Below are 21,848 nucleotides of genomic sequence, written 5' to 3' on the forward strand. Positions count from 1 at the left end.
TTTCCCAAAGGGTTAAGTCCTTGATTTTTGTCAAAAGTTTAGATTTTTTTTTTGTTTCGTCAAAATAAACCTAGAAAAGTATTTACTAATATTCTATATCGGTAGAAAAGCTTTTAAGGCTATGAAAATATCGACTTTTAAAAAACGCTTTTTTGGCATTTTTCCAAAGGGGTTAACTCATAATTTTTGTCAAAAATTCTAAACTTTTTCCTGATTTGTTTTTGGTCAAAATAAACCTAGGAAAAGTGCTCGCTAACGTTTTAGATTGACAGAAAAGCTTTCCAGACTATAAAAACATCGACTTTTAAAAACGCTATTTTTGGCATTTTTCCTAACTTAAAGGGGTTAAGCTACCAGCTTTTTCTCAAAAATTTGAATTTTTTTTCTTTCTTTGTTATTTGTCAAAATAAACCTAGAAAAAGTGTTTGCTAATGTTCAAGATCGATAGAAAAGCTTTCCAGGCTATAAAAAATATCGACTTTTTTAAAAAAAGCTATATTTGCTTTTTTTCCCAAAGGGCTTAAACCATGATCTTAACCCATGAAATTTTTTCCTTCTTTGTTTTTTAATATAAACCTAGAGAAAGTGCTAACTGATGTTCGAGATCGATAGAATAGCCTTCCAGGCTACATAGACATTGATTTTTTCAAAGTCGCCATTTTTGGCATTTTTTAAAGGGGGTTAGCGTAGGATATTTCTAAAAGAGAAAATTGAAATTCTTTTTCTTGTTTTGTATTTTTTTTTGGTCAAATTAATTCTAGGAATGTTTGCTGATATAATGAAGAGGTTAAGCTGAGACGTTACAATTTGAAAATTAAAGAATAGCGTGCAATATGATACTATAATAAAACGTGAAAATTTAAATGAGAGAAAAAAAAGTGAACGTTGAAAACAAAAACCGTTGAAGTAATGATTGAAACAAATTTGAAATATAAAATAGCATAAGTAAATGATAACAAATAGAAGAAATAAAGACTGTATCAGTTGCTAATGTTCAATATCGATAGAAAAGCTTTCCAGGCTATAAAAAATATCGACTTTTTTTAAAAAAGCTATATTTGCTTTTTTTCCCAAAGGGCTTAAACCATGATTTTAACCCATGAAATTTTTTCCTTCTTTGTTTTTTAATATAAACCTAGAGAAAGTGCTAACTGAAGTTCGAGATCGATAGAATAGCCTTCCAGGCTACATAGACATTGATTTTTTCAAAGTCGCCATTTTTGGCATTTTTTAAAGGGGGTTAGCGTAGGATATTTCTAAAAGAGAAAATTGAAATTTTTTTTCTTGTTTTGTATTTTTTTTTTTGGTCAAATTAATTCTAGGAATGTTTGCTGATGTTTTACATCATTAGCAAGGCCTCCAAGATGATTAAGGTATTAATTTATAAAGTGGAAGGGATTATTTTTAAGGGGTAAACCCTTGTTAAAAGAATTGAAATGCTTTCTTTCTTTTCTTTTTTTTATCAAAATAAACTTAGAAATAGATGTCCTAAATCGGTAAAAAGGCCTCCCGGGCTTTAAAGATATCACGTTCAGAATGTCGCCAGTCTTATGGTTTTTCCATAGGAATTAACCCATAAATTTTGCCTTAAAATTGAAATTTTAGTCAAAAGAAACATAGCAATAGTGTTTACTGAGGTTCGACATCAATACAAAGACCTTCATGACTAAAAAGAATATTTATTTCACCAAGTCGTCATCTTTGGAATTTTTCCAAAGGGGTTAACAAGTTATTACAACAAAAAGCTAAGCCCGGCATTTTGTTTAATACACGTGCCTTACTAAAAAAAGTAATCTTAAAAAAACGTATTGGTTTGAAGCTGTTCGTCGGTAGCATCATGGGCAACATGTAAACCGATCAAGTGAGGTCTTAAGCTCTTGTATTATAATTATTCGATATTTTTATTTTCCTTTGTTGCTCACATTGACTTCGTCTACGATCATAGTAATCTTAATCTGGGGGTGGTCATCCAGACCCTGAGATAAGGCGGGGTGGGGCGGTCTCCAAAAACATTTTTCGGCTCTTCGGGCCTCAGTTTTGGCTAAAAATAAGGGGGGGGGGGGTGGCGGGACCCACGGGCCCCTTCCCTGGATCCGACACTGATATTAACAATTAAATAATTAGTTTACTGTATGTGGGACAGGATAAATAGCCCCTGGTGAACATACTTCCTTAGTCTGAAATATGTACTGGTAATGAGGGTGATAAGATACAAAGTAAAGAACATGCTACCCTGGAAGGTGAGTACTTGAAACGGCTATGTCAGGACTGTAGGTTAATTTTGTACTGCAACTATTACTTAGTGCCTTTACTTATATACAAAATGCTTCTTTAGAGATATGAAACATGAAAATTTTAAAAGGCTGGGCCAACTTTTTTAGTTTACAATCCACTTCCATCCTTCCAACCCGTTGCAACAGACGATACAATACAATACAATAATTTTTATAAACTCTCCCAAAGGGTAGACTGCAAAACAGTCCGAATTTATACGTGTTCAAGAACGCACGAGCTGTCAAACAGAAGGTCTGGAACGAGGTTGAAAACACTGAGCGAGACTCACAGGCCCTACGGGCTCGCGCGTGTATGACTATTACGCCACGCTTTACCGATTTCTTTACTGATTTTGAGAAAAAGAACCGACTGTTTTGCAGTCTACCAAAGGGCAATTCTGAAGTTAATTTACAAATGCTAAAAAGAAGGGGATAAGAAGAAAAAGCTTAAATTGATTACAATCTTGGTACAAAACTAAAAGCCTAAACTGTGCGCTTACAATTACGTTATCTCTTTGGAGATCTAAACTAAATCAAATATTAACTATTTAACGCATGGGGTCTGCACCCGCAATTCGCGTTTGACGCTCCTCTTAAAGGTACATAGTGACGGGCTATTTCTAGTGTCTGCGGTCAGAGAGTTCCAGGCACTTACAGCGCGATAGTAAAATGGCCGTTGCGCGGAAACTGTTCTGCATATAGAGGGAGATTTAGCTTGTCCCTTTTCCTCGTGTTGTAGTGATGTGTATCTGATCGCTTACTGAGTTTACTACTCAAGTACAACGGAGCGAGGCCATTAACAATTTTGTATACTTGGGTAGTATCACGGACTAATAGCTGTTCTTTGATGGAGGGTTACCCTAATTCCCGAAGTACAGGCGAGATGTGATCAAACTTTTTAGTATCTGTTAATACGCGGGCGGCGATTTTTCCACTAATTGTAACTTCTGTAGAGTTTGCTTTGAGGTGCCTGCCCAGACAGTGCGACAGTAAAAACGTTTACTAAAAATAAGAGAATTCAAAATAGTTGACAAGACAGGTTAAATAAATAGGTGTCTCACCCTACTAATCTGACATAACATGGACAGGAGAGACGATGTTATATCTGTCGATGTTGACGACAGATAACGGTTGCAATGCCTAAATAGTCTTAAGCTGGACTGATGTTTTCGAAATTCAACTGATGCAAAGACAAGTTTTGGGGCCTTTTTTTCAGAAGACAGCAAATAGCATGACATAGCCCTCTGACAATCTTCCTTACACCCGGAAGGGGTACTTTTATACGGGGAGACTCCGCCCCGAGGTCCAACCCCTTACCCTTTTATCGAAGAAGTGATTCACACTTCCTTTCACACTTCCTTTCTTCCTTCATTATTCGGACGAACGGAGCCTCTTCCTGAAGAACTTAAGGAATTTGTCAGTCGACTATCACCTGCGCAGGGCGGGATTGGGATTCCCGAACTTAAGCGCGAAAGTTTGGAGCAGTTCAATGCCTCGCTTGATATAACAGCACCACACGTCAATTCTATTGTTACTCAAGGCTCCACCATTCCAGCAAGAGAGCTGATGGAGGAAAGGATGCGTGAAATCAATGCTAAAAGGAGTAAAGCCTGCAGAAATGTGGAGACAGAGCCACTCCTGCAACCACTCGACAATGAAGTATTCAACCTTCAGTCCACTGTTACAAGTCGAGAAGCGAGGCTGGATATGAAAGCAGGAGGTTTTTGGACACCATGAGTAACGGCATTCTTTGACGTACGTGTAACGCATGTTAACTCCCGGTCCAACCAGGGCAAGTACACAGCTACGATCTTCAAAGAGCAAGAAAACGAGAAGAAGAGGAAATACAACCAGAGAGTGATGGATGTAGAGATGGGAACTTTTACACCACTGGTGTTTGGTGCAAACGGGGGCATGGGACTCGACTGTCAAAACTTTTTAAGAACTCTCGCAAGAACTTTCGACTAAGAACAATGAACCCTACGCCAGCGTTATTTCCTGGCTTCGAATACAGCTCTCATTTGCTATATTAAGAACTGTACACAGATGCGTCAGAGGTTCTAGATATCCATTCAAATCACGTGAGGTCTCAGAAGACTTCACTTTCGCTGTAGCTGGTCTACATCTGCACTCATAATTTTAGGCCTTGGTTTTTCATAGTTTTTTCTTAGTAATGCTTAATTTTCCTTTACCCACTTTTAAATTATTCACAATTGTAAATAGTTTTCTATCGTAGACATATATTTAGTTTTTAATTTGTAAACGATACGATATAGTTTAAAATTGTAAATATTACTTATTGTTCTGATACTTAAATAAAGATTGGCTTAGTTATTATTATTATCATCATCATCATATTAATTATCATTATTACTATTACCGTATATAATGTTTTCAAGACAGGAACCTCGTTGCCAGGTTCTCTCAAGGCAGGGCAAGATGTAAATTTTGCGCGCTTTACGAAGCATGTTCTGTTGCCAATATTCCCAGGAGTCCTGGGTACCAAGAAAGAATCCGGATACGTGTAGACGTGGAAAATTTTGAGTCCGGAAAGAAAAAGCCCTTTCCATAACTGTTAACGCAAGTTTAACATGGGCTTCAACGTCGATCTTTCTAAGAATATTAAAAAATGTATTATTTGCCTTATTGTAACTTAATCAAGGGAATATATTACATCAGGACTATATGTTTGGTTACCGATGGTGGCTGTCACCGTAAAACGAAATGGAAATAGGCATCTCTGAATGACCCAGATTCCTCTAACCTCTCGCAAAAAATCCCAGTTTGACATCTCGCAACAACTGACCGCGTATTTCATAATGACTGGTACAGAAAGGCTCGAAGGACTTTTATTAATAGAGTGCTTTAGATTCTGAGACGAGGAAGAGGACGAGGACGATATTTTCTCAGTCAGTACTAAGTAGTTAGTGCTGTTGCGTGAGCCGACGTAATTTTGGCAGGAAAAGGTGATAGCCGTCGTCATTCTACTACGACTTTTAGTTAGAGTGTCGTTGTGGCGGGGAACAAGTTATCAAATTTTAAAAGTTCAATCATCTTGGAACCGCAAAGGGGCTAAAACTTCTTAAATAAAAATAACCGCACTAACTTTTCAGGTGAAAAGAAGTACAATGAAGCTCCTCGGGTTGAATATTTTTCGACAATACGCGAAAAAAATTTAAGTTAAATCTTATACCCGTAGTCGCCCTCGTCCTCAAGTCTAAAGCTCTCTATTTTATTATCATCTTAACAATCAGATGTGAGAGGTCCAGTGTTAATGTAAGCTAACCTAGAGTTTAGTAGCTTGCTCTTGTAGGGGGGAATCCTCATCTCCGTCGTCTCGCAGTTCTTCCAAAACAGCTTTACTTGCTTTATGTATAAGGTAACACTTGAAACAGCCTCCAATCAAAGCAATTGTTAAAGCAAGTCCACCAACACAATATCCGACAATTTTCAAAATGGCTCCTGTGGACACTAAACAGAAATACAGAAAACTGTACCTCAGTAAAAAGTGCCGGATGAAAATAAACAACGCCACGTTACGCTATCTGAAGTGCACACTATTTCAGCGGGTGTTAGATCAAGCTATATTGAGCGATGCTATCACAACAGTTTACATTATCTGTTACCAGCTCTTATCTTACGCCAAAAACACAATTTTAGCAAATTTTGTTGAGATGCTGCTAAGATTATTCTGTGACATAACAGGGTGCTGTCGAAATCTATGGCGGGTTAGTAAGGAAATTCTGGAGAATCGGGTCAAATCTTGCTACTTTACTTTGCCTTTTGCAAACAGTAGATGCCCTCTCACAACAGCCTGACATCTCTCAAGAGCCAATTGTACATCGGCTCCTGCTACAGCCTGTTGTCTGTTCTAGTCAGAAGGAACGATACGAAAATCAAGCACGAGGAATTAAACGAGGTAAAAGAAAAAGGCGAGGAACTCAGACGTGGACTGGGGAGAGGGGCCCTTTCTCTTCCTGTTCCCGAAGGATTTTTTTCTCTTACGCTCTCTTTTCCGGTTCTGCTTGTCCCGACTACAGTGGAACCTCTCCACTTGGACACCATCTATTCAAGGGACACAAAATTTGGTCCCGGAAAAATTTTCACATCATCTTTGTATCTGTTACCTCTATTGAAAGGACACCTCTATTTAGGGGAAAGGGACACTTTTGTGGGTTTCAAAGCCCAGGTTAAACTTCCATTCAGCAGGGTTCCCATTAACGCACACGTGTGCGTAGGGTGCGTATTTCACAATCAAAAATCGAAAAGGACGCAAGCTTCTTTGAGCGCAAGAGTTTCAGAGACACACAAGGACATCTTTGCAACAATCTTGGAAATCCCCACGTGTTTCATGAACTCGCCATTTTGTCTAATTGGGGAATATGTCCCCCGAACACTATTTAACGTTTTTCAGCTCGCGAGGAGGAACCAACACAAACGTCCTCTATCGCGCAGAGAAAAAGAAACCGACGTAGATCCTCAGCAGTTTTCCTGACCCTAAAAGGGTGTCTTTAAGTCCAAATGGCTTGAAGAATTTTCATGGTTAATGCATATTTCCACCGATGACCACATGAAATGCAAGACATGTGTAGATGCAAACGGATGTTTGGGAAAACCATCTCAATCCTTTGCACATGGTGCAACTAATTTTCAGCGATCAGTCTTAGATCGCCATCAATTGGGAAATGAACATACCACAACTGTGCAAATCAACAAAGAAGATCTGACGAAAAGTTCATGTGGAAGAAAAATCAGGTAAGGCTTTTAACGCCTTTAGTAAGAACGGCTCTGTTTGTGGCAAAGGAAGAAATTGTAGACCGCGAATTAGGCCCTCCAACTCTTGTAATCACATACACACAACGTAAGTCTTGGGACCCTTTAAAGCAAAAAGGACCTTCAATTTCCTGGGACCTCTAACTTTTTACACGAGTGGGAACTCTACCATTCAGGGGACACTTTTGCTCTCCAAACGTAACTGAACACAAAGTGGGTAGATAAGTTTACTTGCACACTTATCACAATTATGATGACAGCTTTCACAGCATGAGCTATCACACTCAAATTTGTGTAGTGCACTTGTGGGAACTCAACACACCATATTGCATGGAGAGGTTAATCGTGATTTTCACTTATTATCTTGCTGCTTTAAATAATGAATGCAGCATATTTTCTTTGTCTGATTAATTATTAACAAACACAAACCAACCTCTACTCAGGGGGACACCTCAAATGAGGGGACACTTGCCCCAGTCCCGAGGGTGTTCCCTGTATACTATGTAAGGGAGCAAAGGTGGCGTAGTGGTGAGAGCACTCGCCTCCCACCAATGTGGCCCGGGTTCAAATCCCGGCGTCGACGCCATATGTGGGTTGAGTTTGTTGTTGGTTCTCTCCCTTGCGCCGAGAGGTTTTTCTCCTGGTACTCCGGTTTTCCCCTCTCCTTAAAAACCAACACTTACAAATTCCAATTCCAATTCGATCTAGAACTCGCGGACACGTTTCAACGAGTTCCCATGAACTCCTAAGTGTGCCGTGGGTAAACAAATTACAATTTAGAATTTTGTCCCATTCGTGTACACACCCGTCGGGTAGGTTGCTGTTCAATAGAAAAGTACCATTACAAACTTACTTTTCGTCTTGTAGCTGGCTTTAAATCCAGAATACTTTGTCTTTCCACTGGATTTGAATGTCAAACGCATATCCCAGGAATCTGATGTTATCGATTCAGGTATATATGCTCCACAAAACTTTCCAACTAGTTCACTCGAATCAAACTGGCCATCACGGACTTCTACATAATCATCAGAACAGTCACTGGATCGAGACAGATTGAAGTAATCAAAGGATAGTGTTATTTCGTAATTAGAATCCACAATGATGAGCCAGATGCACTTGACATCGTCATCGTAAGGTAGAGGATAGTTGTAGCTTGCAAGTTCCCCAGTTTTCGTCTCTAACCTGGTAATGTCGAAGCGTTCAGTACAGGAAATAGAAGCTGGTACTAAAAATTAAAAAATAAAATGGTATCAAATGATCAGTTACTTTGTAAGCTCCCACACAGACGTTCCTAGGGCTTCGTGTCGCGTTCCTTCCCAACGAACATTCGTTATTGACCCAGATGACTGGATATTGGCCAAGTTCGTTTTTGCGTTTTTACGCACCGAGAAGTCGAGGTAAATAAAAGGCAATGAAGAAGAACGAGGCCAATAACCAGCAACCTTGAACGAACTAGCTAACCTTGGGTTTCAGAGACTTTTTCTGCACGATTTAAGGGGTTTGGTCAAGTCTTCAGAATGACCCAGGCTTCCCGCTCATGGGTTCCGCTCGCGCAGACACCAAAGCATTTCCCCTCACACAAGCAGGAAACCTCTGGTACCCAGGGTAGAACATGCCTGGTAAATAAAGAATTTTTTATTGAGGAACCAACGTGGGAAATCCCAAGCGGGCAGGATGAGCCGAGCTTGCCCGCTCGGTAAGTCAATCAAAACGAAGGATTCACTTCACCTTGCCCACTCGTGGATTCAGATGTACAATATAAGAAGGTATGTGTTCAAGTCAAGAAGAGGAAACTTTAACAACAACGACGGCGACGACTACGAAAACGTCACTTAAAAAGTGAATTCGCGCTGCCTCAAACTTTATCGCGCTTATTCCAAGCATCTCGTTTAATTCTCCAAAAGTTGGCCAAGTGTTTTGGAGTTGAATTCTAGAGGACTGTATCAAAGTTCAACAAAAGAAAAAGAAAGTTGTTGTCTTGTGTTCCCGTCCTCGACAAAACGTGAAATTAGGCTAAGAAATGTACAAAAAAAGTGTGAAGCACATGCAACACGCAAAGTTGTTGTTTTGCAAATATAACCTATTACATTTTTGCCGTTCTCGTTGCCGTCGCAGTCATCGTTGCTTTAAGTTTCTCAATATCATGCAGGGAAGTAGGCTTGGCGCATCAAAATGGAACGGGCGAAAACCGTGAGTGTTTTGGCCCCAATAGGTGCCAAGCCACAACTTTAATCGTTCGAAACAAATGTGGGTCAAACCTATGACCGTTTTGGCCAAAAACGGTCTTCGAATCAGTGACCGCTTTTATCCACCTAGGGTCAAACTAAGAGGAGATCAGATTTTGCCGAGCTCATGGCTTTAGGGAAATAATCCTGTTTGCTCAGTTACGTTCTTTTCCAAGTTTTAAGTTAATTATAGGGACCAAGACCTATCTACATAACAGAAGCTTACAGCCAGCCTTAGACTGCTAGCAGTCCCTTTTCAGGCAGTCGTGAAGTAATATGTATTAAAACTAGGACAAGTGCTTCATCACCGCTGATGAAGCACGACGCCCGAGTTTTTGACATGCAAATGCAAATGCAGATGTTTGACCTCGGATTAAAAAAAATTTTCGGATGGAAAGGTGGTGGTGTTTTATCTGGTGTTTCATTAGGTATCAAGATTCATTCACCTAACCCAAATGGTCGTCATTTATTGGCTTTTGACTGCATGAATATTTAATGAGTTTGAGAATGCCAAATGAATGGCGAGAGAAACTGAACGAACCGAAAGGAAAGCTGAGTAAGGGAAAGGTTGGTTGGAATTCTTTTCTTTTCTTTTCTTTTTCCCCCTTTTTTTACGACGTTTACTCGCTTGATTCACTTGCCCGCGCAACAAACCTGAGTAACCGCTAGCATTCTATAACACTCTTGAAACCTTACCACGATCAACAGCCTCAAACACAGCATCGAAAAAAACGTCGCCAACCAAATACTCCTGGCGTGAATCATATTGAACCAAAAGGTGACGGCCACTGGAGAAAACATTTAAGTTGTAGTCTTTCCCACAAAACTTCTTCAATAAGTTGCTTGATGAACTTTTACCATCAAAGATCTTAAGAGAAGAACTGCCACAACTGTAACCCAGGCGAAATGCCTTGATTCTCAATCTCACAAGGTATCCCTCGGGTACTGTTATCACCCAAGTACACATGATCTTAGTCGGGTAGTCCTCCGGGTAGAGCGGCGAGAAGAGGCTTCCTGATGAACTCGTCAGGGGTATGATGTTGTTTTGACCTGGATTTTTGCACGCTCCCATGGCCGCTGAAAATTGAATGACAGTAGAATTCATTAGGCTCTGTTCACACTAGCTCTTATACATTCATACTCCGATTTTTCTGAGGGGTTGGGGCGATTGTTCACATGCTGCGTCTACACATATAAGCGGTTTAACGCGACAATTTTCAGTTGCTCGTTTTTTCGTGTACAGACGCAAATTTGCGCAATTTTTCAATGACAAATTTCGTTCGCGGCAAAACTGGCTAACAAAGCACGCGAAACGTTGTTTGTGTTCACGACCTTTCATACGAATAGTGTAACATTATCCGGCAGTGTTGATATTATTTTTTGTGGTCTCTCACGGTATCCATCTACTTACGGTCAGCTGTAAACTCTTAGCAGTAAGCATTAGATCCCGTCGACCAATACTCCTTTAGACAATACTGTAGTCTTAAAGCATGATGTGTTAGAGGTTATTACTTTTAGTCGTATATTTTATTTTATCTTATTTAGTTCTTTCTACAGCGTAATACTAAACAATTATTGGATGAGGTTTTTGTGATATCCGGAATAATCAAGGTCAACATAGGTTTTATCAGCCGAGCCGAAGGCCAGGCTGATAACATTACCGAGACCTTGATTATTCCGGATATTACAAAAACTGAATCCAATAATTGTTTTATTATACATTGTTTGCAAATAAATAACGACAAATACACCGTCGCACGGGACCGATTTGACATTGCACTTGGAAATTATGCATTGCGAGTGCAACCTACAGATTAGTCAGTTATCTTCTAGCAGATAATCAACTAATCAGTAGGTTGTGCATATTTCCAAAATTTACTGTAGGCTCTTAACCAATGAGAGGATAGATGTGAGTAATACTTACGGTTAGCGAGGACCTTGTAGCTTGCATGGAATCCTGGATACATTTTAGACATGTCAGCAACAAATTTTACGAACACATTTGATTGATTGGACACAATAACTGGAGGAAGGGAAGAACCACAGAATCTGCCAATTAACTCCGAACGCCATTCATATTTGTCTTTGCTCTGCCTAATTTCTACATAGTCGCCTTCACAGTTTTTGGATTGTTGTAGATTAAATGAATGAAATGTTAACTGAATGATAAATCCAACCGGGCGATTAATATACCAGGAACACTTGGCGTTATTAGGGTAATGGAGAGGATATGAAAAGCTGGCAAATTCTCCCTGATCGTCTTCCAGAAAACGTTTTTCTCCTAAACAAGAATAGTCTGCAGGTCGCTCCTTGATAGTTTCATACGTAGCTAAGAATCCATTGTAATAGGCCTTGCGCCGAGAATTATACTCAACAAGCAAACTGTCCCCCTTGGAGAACACAACTTCCTCGAAGTATTTGTTGCAGAATTTTCCAAGTGATATGCGAGTAGAATTTGTCGCATCGAAAACGTTTACATAATTCTCTTTACATTCTCCATAATTTTTCCAAAATGTTAACTTGATAAACTGCCCGATTGGTACTGTGATATTCCAAGTGCAGGTACCCTTTCCTGGAAATGAGGGGAAGCCAGGGGTCGAGAAAGTCAGTCCGTCACCATCCACTTGAACAATGCTGTCTTGTTTTGGGTCGCAAGTTCCTGATATAACTGTACATAAAAAATCCAAACATGTTTTTGCAATTTATAAAGCAAGTTTCATTAACTTTAGTTAGCAATTTCTGGTTGTTCCAGCTCATGCCCACTCTGTGTCAAGCAACTCTAAGCTTTTGAGAGAGTGTAGCATTGTCTGACAAAGAGAAACAGAAAGAAGAACTAGACTTTCGCCTAGTTAGCTCAGAAAGCCGGTAAAATGCCGCCATGCCAAGCGGGAGCTAGATGTATCAGAAACAATTATTGTCTACACCTGCCCCACAATGCAGCAGTGATTCTCACAATGATGTTCATTGAGTACATATTTCAAGAATCCAATACAGGATTAAAATTTTCATCAAATTTTCCTCGGATCTGTTTTTCGCATTCGAAAGAAATCAAAAGTCCCAGGGTTCTCATTAAGTGTTAAAGTAGACAGCTATGATGTAAAAGCAGGTGGCTTGGTAACTTGAATCGCCAGCCCTCTGGTCATCTTTTGCCATCAGTTTTGCCATTGCGTGCATTTCTGGACATCAGTGGCAATTTCAGGCTTTCACTCTCACTTAACCCTTTTTTTTTCCCAAAAAGTAGACGGCTCAAACCTCCCAGTAGCCGGTTTTTTAACCGGCTGCAAGCACTTAATGAGAACCCTGAAGTCCAGCATCAGTCTTTGCATTGCAAAAGTTTACTAGGTGTTCATCTTTGGGATCCGCGCCGAATATCACGCACAGATCACGAATCGCAAAAATCTAGTTTAAACTTGAATCCGCTCGGAACACTGATTATTTAGACCTTAATTTTAGAAAAGAAAAGCAATCCGTTCCTGGATTGAAGAATCCGGATTTTGAGATAGATCTCCCAAAGAAACGCACCCTTAGTTTGGAGAAAAATTCAATAAAACCTTGCATCCCGGCTCACCCTTAAAGTGATCCCAGCAATGCCATTCTCCCCTTAGTACCGAATGGGTAAAGCTTCACGCTCTCTTGCATAAAGAGAGCATCCCTTTCCAGAAACACACAAATTAATTCACGAGTATCCATTGTCCTCTCTGTCCCTCCCTCCCCACCCCCATCCCCCTCCCCCCCCCCCGCTTTTAGCAGAAAATTTAAATAAGCACCAGGGCTATTATTCGAGTAAATACGGTATGTAATCAAACTTACTGCTGCTCATCAATGCTTACACCCTTGAAGATAATACCTGTAATACCTGTAGCATATACAAACTCGGTTCTAACGTACTTGTAATTCCACTGGTGAATTTCTAAGCTCGAAACGTTAGGAAAGAGATTGCTTATAATCACTTTATTTATTTTTATTCTACTATTTTGCCACACAGAATAAATTACAAGTAGAATAAAACGATAATAAATGAGCATACAACTTGAACGGGTGACTGTGGCAGGGAAATCTCCGAGAAGCCGAGCTTATGAGGAATAGAGATTTCCCCCACAGGCAATTTAAATACTAGGCGGCGTTTAAAAATAAAGAAAAAAGACGTGTATTTTAAGTATATAAGTGTGTTTGGAGAAAAATAAGGTGTTAAGATATTTAGGTCGTATCTTGTCTGACCCTTAAAAATGGTTTGATCACACGCTTGAATATATTAAAAGTCGGGGCGTTTTTGATGTTGTTCGGTAATGAATTCCATATTCTAGGACCTTGAAACAGGATCGGATTTTTTTTTAATATTTGTTCTACAGGTGTGGGGTCGGTAAAAGTCAGAGTATCTTGTTGAATATTGATGAATCTGATTTCCAGTTTGAAAGATTTGGGTAAAAGCAATAGGTAAAGCGTCACGATGATATAGGTACATGAAAGAACTTACTTGGAGCGAGTAGATACTAAAAACATCAAGAATTTTCAAATTCGCAAAACGAGGTTTACTTGAAGCCTTGTAGTCAGCCTTAGAGATCGCCCGGACTGCTCTTTTCTGGAGTAGGTAAATTCGTTGCAGGTTGGTGACATAAGAAGAGGCCCAAATTAAATTGCAGTAGGTAAGATATGGATAAATAAGCGCATAGTATAGTGTAAGAAAAGATTTTGAGTGCAAATAGTGTTTAGCTTTATAAAGTAACCCGACAGATTTAGAAATCTTAGCCGCAATAAAATTAACATGAGTTTTCCGCGTAAGGTGCTGATCAATATAAACTCCGAGGAACTTAATATTATGTACTTGTTCAAGTACATTATTTCTATAATAATTAACACCTGTCTTGTGATAGGTAACGTTTTTTGCCTTGGTCTGAAAATCATTAGTTTTGTTTTCTTAACTTTGATTGATAACTTATTGGCTTTTAGCCAAGTTGAAACATTGTGGGGTTGGTCGTTAAGATGGGAGGTAAGTATATCCAGATCACTATTTTCAAAAAAATATACTGTTGTCATAAGCAAATAATATAAATTCGAGTTCATTAGAGCTAGAGCAGGCTGGGAGATCATTGATATAAATAATAAATAGAGGGGGCCTAGTATAGAGCCTTGCGGTACGCCACAAATTTCTCTTAAAGCATCGGATTTAGAATCGTCAATTTAGACATATTGCATTCTATTACGAAAATAGTCAGTTATCCCGGCATTGATGGGCTGTCCGAGTGATGCCACATGCTTCCAATTTTGATAGTAGTATTTCATGATCCAGGGTATCAAAGGCTTTCGATAAGTCAAGAAATATTCCGGCTGAATATTTTTGGCAGTCAACGGCGTTAGCAACTTTGTTCACAACATTAATCAAAGCGGGGGAAGTAGAGTAGCCAGGACGAAAACAGAATTGATGTTTCAATAATATGTCATTATCGACTAAGAATTGAGATATGCGATTATAAACAGCTCTTTCGCGATTATAAACAGCTCATGCTTTACTTTTTAATGAACATAATTTTTGCGTTATTTGCTTGAATTGCGGTCTTTAAGCGCCCGAAAGTCGATTTGCCCGATGGCGTTTGCCAGGACTTAAGTCGATTCGCACGACGACATACAACACTCTACAACATGATGGTTCTCCGATATGTTATTTTAGTTAACCGTGGATTCCACATGTGCAGTCACTGTCTTTCCACGAATGTTCCTTTTTTCAGCCTTAACGAACGACAAATACACATCGGGTGAATCGACTTTCTCTGGGCAAACTGCTATCGGGCGAATCAACCTTGGGGCGAAACGACCTGAAACCATTTGTTTGATCATACAGATAATACATGTAGCTATCCACTGACAAACGTGCAAATATGTCAGTTTCTACATAGTTTTCACTAATACTGTACCCTTGACAATGGTCCTTTGATTGAGTAGGGTTCTTACCTGTAGGAACTGATGTAAAATTTGCAACAAATCCTGGGCCACTTGTACCATAAAGACTAAAGACATTGATGCTCAGTTCGTTACCCATGGAGAAAACTGTAAACGAAGCTTTTTGACCTGAACGTCTGATCGACTGATCTAAATTCCACCCAGGTAGAGCATCCGCAATTGTAACATAATCACTGTCGGCCAAGCTAAAGGAGATAAAATCAACTCGTACCACATTTCCCGCAGGTGCAAGAATCTTCCATGAACATTCACCGATCAGGCTATAGTTATAGCCCTGTGGAAATCCTGGGGTAGTGATGGTACCAGAGGAATCTTTGAGTAAAATACCCATGTTTTCTTCATAAGAGTTTCTAGAGGAACAAGAGCGAACTGCGAAAAGATAAACAGTAGAATCTCCCGTAAGCGACCACCCAAAATAGTTTAGTGATCGCTTTAGGGCTCTTGGAGAATTGCGGTGACGAGACAAAAGTGAGTTTACGCCACAGGACGGCAGGAAGAAGAGGAGGGCAAAACACTTGTTTGTGATAAGCGTGACCGGGCTATTTATTGCGTGCTCAACCTCGTTCCCAGGCTTCTCTCCTACCCGTCCCTAGGGAGCGAGAGATAAGAGAGAGAACCTGGGAACGAGGTTGTTGCGTGTTTTGTCGTGATCTTCACTTAAGGTGGCTGAACACAGTTTTGGCGGATAGTGAGTTTATGTCAATTGCCAAATCATGGCAAGAGAAAGGTTGCAGCTGACAAGCTGAAACTTGGCAACTGAAAATATACTGATGAAAGATTTTGATTGACCGGTAATATGTGACGTTTTCGTAGTTTCCACGGCAACATGAACGACTGAATACAACCTAAAAATTTCACTTTTGCTCAGTTTACATAAAATTCGCTCATTAGATTTTCCTATAAACTTGCACACACCAGCTTACTATAATTAATCATTACCATTTGAAACTTATTTGACGTGTTTTTACATAATCAATAATATGATTGTACTGTAATTATTAAATGTGTCACAAAATTCGTCTGTTCAACTTCCATTTTAAAGTTCTCATTATTTAAAATACGATAAAAGTAAAAATTCTGCCAAATATCACAAAATCTTAATAAGTAGATTTCGAGAAATCGTCTTCTGTGTTCCATTGCTTTTTACGCTGCCATGTTTGTTTGTCTAATTCAAAACACGCGCGTCACGCGAGTTATCGTTCACCACCACCTTAACACCAATGTTTTCTTAACAAAAAAATCTGTGCAAAGGAAAGGGAAGTTTGACGAAAAGTTGTTTCAAACAAAATTACTGTCACGCTTGTCACACAAGATTTGCCGTCTTTTTTCCTCTCCTGTCCTGTTGCGTAAGTTCACTAAAAACGGTTGCAAGGGAGACTGGCGAGGTGGTCGATTAAGAGAAGAGGTCCCGACACATCTACTTTTTGGCAGACAATTTATTGCATAACATTAGTAAGTTACTTTCGTGTTGTCACTGAATGTAATCGAACCCAGATCTCTTGCCCACTAAGCTGAGTATAACGGCGCACTGCAAAGCAGTGTTTTATTCAATTTGTTACCAATAAATTGGTAACACCTGACCAAAGAGAAGGTCAATAGAGTAAGGGCAGGATTTAGGAAAAACTTGAGAATATGTCCTTTGGGCAAGGGGCTCTCACATTTTGCCTGCCAGGCACCACTTCTTACTCGTCTTGGTTATATGAACCCTTTAAGTCCTAATAGTGACCAACATGAATTTTCTCCTAACAATGTCCATATGTTGCCATTAAGAGAAATTGTTATGAGAGTTAATAAAATGATCTCTAAAGAGAAAATGCTTTGATCTGTCATCAAAGTCTCTCAACTAATTCTTTGAACAAATGTATGAAGATCATTATGGAGAAATTATATGTGGATATTGGGGATTGAAGGGTTAACGATTTTGTTAGTGGATGACTTGCTGGACCCTTTCCCATCAGGTAAGTACATGTAAGGCTTTAACCCTTTAAAACCTAACATCAAAATTCAAATTCTCATTTGTTATCCTTATACGTTTTCAATAGAAGTAGTGGGGAGAATTTGTTGAGGTATCAATTAATTAGATTCATCTTGTGTGATCATGTCCTTAATTCTCATGACCACTCTGTTTAATAAAGCAGTGATATTACAAAGAGAAATTTGACACTGATCACTCTTAGGGCTTAAAGGGTTAAACGTCTCTTGCTCAACAAGAATATCTACTTGTCCTGCCCGACTAACAGACAGGGCTGAGTTGTTCAAAGCGAGTTAAGATAACCCAGGGTTAGTGTGAAATTTGAATTCAGATATAAAAGCTTAAAAAGCAAACTCAGTTTAATTCTTTTCGTCTGCAATTTGGTGATTGGATGCTATAAAAAGAATAGGGAAAATTATCTGAGAAAATGCTTTTAAACAAAAGAAAAAGAAGCCCGGATTAAAATTCAACCCTGGGTTAGAGCTAATTGGCCTTCAGACAACTGGGACCAGGACTTTTTTTCATGTCCTAAAGGGAGCAAAGCAATTGCAATGCTTGAAACCAGACCCCAATGTCGTGTTTGAACCACTTTGTCATAATGCTTACTACATAAAAGAGCCCTAGGGTGCTTACCATTTACTTGGAAGAACTGGAGATTCCAGTTGGAAAGACAAATGGTTCGTGCCATTCCGTTCCTGGGAAGCTTCCGAAAATATGGGCTGTGGTTTGCGATGAAGTAACTTTCTACTCCTTGTAGTCTGCTCAACTGATTTGGATATAGTTTGAAGCAGTTCGTCTTCCCACCCAGTCAAATTCTATAGTTTTATGTTTATAATGCACAGAATCTCCACCTGGGTGGTTTGTGTAAATGGTAAGCACCCTTCTTCTTGCTATCTTCCTTTACTTTTATGGCTAATATAATCTCATCAACGTTTTAGTGATCTGGTAGCCTGTGCAGGGTGCAAAAAAAGTCAGTTTTATAGCCTGCCATTCAGGAAAGCTCTAGCTAGCATGTACTAGCTAGGCCACAAGTCATTTCAACTAGACCCAAAACCCTTTTTGATTAGCAGGAATTATTACAATCCTTCTGTAATTTGAATTTTCCCCAAAAACAGCACTTGCCCGTTGGGCAAGTTAAGAACAAAAATCACAGTCTTGATAGCAAAATCCACTAGCCCCAGGCTATTGGACACGATTTTCTTTACACGCTGCAGTGAAGCAGGTGTTTCTGCGCGAGTTAATGCACTTAACCTGGAACGAGAGCAAAAGAGTAAAAAATAACCTTCTCCGACTCCTCTTCCACTCCCCCTACCCCCATGTTTTCATGCAGCAACTCAAACGGAAACACTTGTAAAGCTAGTGATCAGAAGTGATTAGGTCACGAGCTACTCAATCCACTAAGGCTCTTGCAGAAATGAAAGCTCAGAATTTTCTCTCTGATGTGGAAACGAAAAATTTATTATGTTTATTTTAACAATGATATTAATATTTTTTGATTAATTATTACAACCAGTAATCTTACCTGGCTGAAGACATGAGTACTCAATAAATAACTCATCATCTGTGTTGCCACCACTCTTGAACGCAACATACATAGATTGAAACTTAGAATAGAGGAGCCCATACCGGTAACGCTCAAGGCCACGATCGGGAATATGAAATGGAATACGAGTCAAACTTGAACCATTGACATCATAAAACTCAATACTGTCCCCTAAAGAGGGTGGTGAAGAGATTGCCGACACAAGGTCCAGAAACACAATGTGATTCTCAGGAGCTGCGATGTACCATCCACAAGTCCTATTTGTTAGAATAGTAAAGTTGCCTCGTGCAGGTAATGTTGGAGCTACCAAGGTTATATTATGAGAACAATCTGAACAATAAACAACACAATATTATTGTGATGCTATTAATTTTATCTAACACTCATGTGTAAAGAGCAGGGTGCAAGGAAAGTCAGTTTTACAACTCGCCTGTGGCTAGCATCATGTACAATTATAGCTCAAAAGTCATTTAACTATAGCCCTAAAATTTTTTTGATGAACAGGAATGATTACCATTTTTTTTTGTAATTTGAATTCCCCAAAGAACTTCACTTGCCCATCAGAAAGGTTAGGAACAGAATTCACTAGCCCAATATGTAGGCACAAAGTCCAGTCTGGCCCCAGGCAACCAGACTACTTTCTTTGCACACTGAAGGGCCATGAAATTATCAACCCAAACTAGCAAATGCAACCCTTGTTAAATAAATTTAAATAAAGAGAATGTGAATGGCAGAAACTTGCAAGTTGGGAGGGGGGAGAGGAAACCAGCCAATAAAATGTTAGAGTGGGGTGGGGGCAGAAGAGAATTGTGAAACTGGGGAAGGAGGGGTTTGAAAGCTGGCCCTTAAATTGGAAGCAAATTAGTACCTGTTTGGTTGAAGTGAATTTGAACCTTGCTGGGATCGGATCATGTACTGGGGAGTCAGCATTGGTATCATCATCTGGGTTTACCAAATGTTTTTCAATCAATAGCAAAACTTTGGTAAACCTTTTGGTGACCAACCATGACCTTGCTAACTATTGCAATTAATTAAATTGATTGATTTTATTTGCAAATTATACAGGGAAAGCTCCCCTTGCGACCACACTCATAAGTGACCAGCTCTAGTTTCAGCCACCTTTGTGAAACTCCATTTGAGCTGTGACTTAAACTTTGTGATGAAAAGCTCTCACAATTGGACTGCTCTCATAAGCAACTGCTCCCCTAAGCGACAGTGAACGCTTTTGGGATTACTATACCTGCCAACTTTTTCTGAGATATAAGCGTGAGATTTTTATCCTGGGAGTGCTGGGATTTTTGAAGACTACACGATCATTTCCGAGCATTCCTGAAGAAGTCCGAAGTCTTCCGAAGAAGTCTGAAGTTTTCCGAAGACGTCCAAAGTCTTCTGAAGTAAGACGGCAACAACTCACATTTTTCAATCAGGCGTGAGAAATTGGCCCGCAAGCGTGAGCCAGCGTGAGATCGAAGTTTTCAACCCGCAGGCGTGAGACTCACACCTAAGGCATGAGAGTTGGCAGGTATAGATTACCCAACTGGACTTTTCCTTTGTTTTAAGCTCTTATAAGCCACCACTCTGAGAGTCTCATTCACATAAATCTACACTTTGATGAAACTGCACATTCTCTGAGGGGTCATTCTCATAAGCGACCAGATCTAGTTATGACCACTTTCCTGAGGTGTTTGCTTATGGGGGCTTCGACTGTAATGAGAAATGCTATATTTTTGTCTTGTCATGACTGGGATTTCTGAAAATATCCCAGCAACTTCTTAAGATTTCCAAAAATTTTGTCAACGACTTCTGAATGTTGCTGAAAATGTCTGAAGAATTTTCCAGTGATCTTTAAGCACCTCCGAAGCTATCTAAAAGGGACAAATTAAAAACATTTTAGCATGTTTTAAAACAGTAAGGTTACAAATTTTACCTTCGGCAGCCAATGCTTTGATCAGCAAACAGAGTCCTAAAAATAGAGGACAAAAGAAAGACACTTGTTTTACACTCTACTCCAATGCTCCATTAAGCAAACCAGCACACTAAAAAAGGTTATTCAACATATAACTTTGATCTTTTTTCATTCTTCCCCGAAGAATAAAAAAGGCATTCACCTGGTTACAGTTCGATGAGTTTTTAAACAATGTTTTAATGGGGTTAGTAATCCAAAAAATTAGTTTCAAGCCCTGTCCCTGATCCAGACATCCCTTTCTGGTGTATGCGACTTGAGGCGACGGCTAAAGCTATTCAAATATGTCATCCCAAAAGAAAAAAAGATATTGCATAATCTGGACAAAATAATGATCATTTCAAGGTCATTAGAAATATTCCAATATAATTATTTTAATCCTGAGTCCTTTGTGATCAATTGATGCTGTACTAAGCAAAACATTCTAAGGGTGCGTTTCTTTACTAAAATCCAAGATCAGATGAAAAATCTGGATCATAAGGATTTTTCGTTAAGAAAAGAAGCAATGATCCAAGTTCAAGAAAGGATTATTTTTCATTCATTTCCATAGAAACAACCCACAATACTGAGGGTGTCCCAGGGAAAGAATAACACAGCTGCTGACAATGTTGCAAGTTTGCTGATCTTTCACTGTATTCTGGACTATTAGCTCAAAGATACTCAGCTTAATTTAGACTGGCCAAATGATGATGAGTCTTGCAACAAGATATGTACTGGAAAAATAACGTCTTGCAAGATGCACTGGCGAAGTTGTGTAGCATTTGTCCTTGTGAACAAAAAATTGCAGGTCCTTCAGTTCTGTATTACGATTTTACCACCGCGATAAAACGAAAAAAAATTGATCGTACAATCCATGAATCAGGTTCATAAATGACAGTAAAGGTGAGCAGTGTGATCAAACAACTGATGTATTGTATTAAAATTGTTTTGAGTTACCACTGACAGTATTCACTCTTTTCGGAATCCCCCACCATTGTGGATCTTTTGAATAATCTGTTTTAACTTTTTGGATTTTAGTAAAGAAACGAAATAACCATTTTCAGATTAAAAATCTGGATTGGGATTTTAGTATTAAAAGAAACCCACCCACTAACCATTAGCCACCCTTCTTCACCCCCCAGGGATTAGCAAAACTCAACACCAT

At 39.3% G+C, this 21,848-nt stretch overlaps 2 protein-coding genes across 2 annotated transcripts in view; both read right to left on the bottom strand.

Moving 5' to 3' along the window:
- Nucleotides 1-21,848, bottom strand: part of LOC140948989 (tolloid-like protein 2) — a 53,357-nt gene that overhangs the window by 29,330 nt on the left and 2,179 nt on the right. Inside the window, exons 2-3 of the mRNA XM_073398243.1 lie at nt 20,669-20,704; nt 18,721-19,071 (exon numbers count right to left, since the gene is read on the bottom strand). Coding sequence (XP_073254344.1) covers nt 18,721-19,071; nt 20,669-20,704 — 387 coding nt within the window. The remainder of the gene's footprint in view (nt 1-18,720; nt 19,072-20,668; nt 20,705-21,848) is intronic.
- Nucleotides 1,673-17,886, bottom strand: LOC140947992 (tolloid-like protein 2). The gene is made up of 6 exons (XM_073397222.1): nt 17,832-17,886; nt 15,218-15,595; nt 11,196-11,939; nt 9,968-10,348; nt 7,900-8,271; nt 1,673-5,744 (listed from the first exon to the last, which is right to left on the bottom strand). The coding sequence occupies exons 1-6, from the start codon at nt 17,884-17,886 to the stop codon at nt 5,560-5,562; spliced, it is 2,115 nt and encodes a 704-aa protein (XP_073253323.1). The 3' UTR covers nt 1,673-5,559.

The sequence above is a fragment of the Porites lutea genome, chromosome 9 (genome assembly GCF_958299795.1).
Source record: "Porites lutea chromosome 9, jaPorLute2.1, whole genome shotgun sequence".
Lineage (NCBI taxonomy): Eukaryota > Metazoa > Cnidaria > Anthozoa > Scleractinia > Poritidae > Porites > Porites lutea.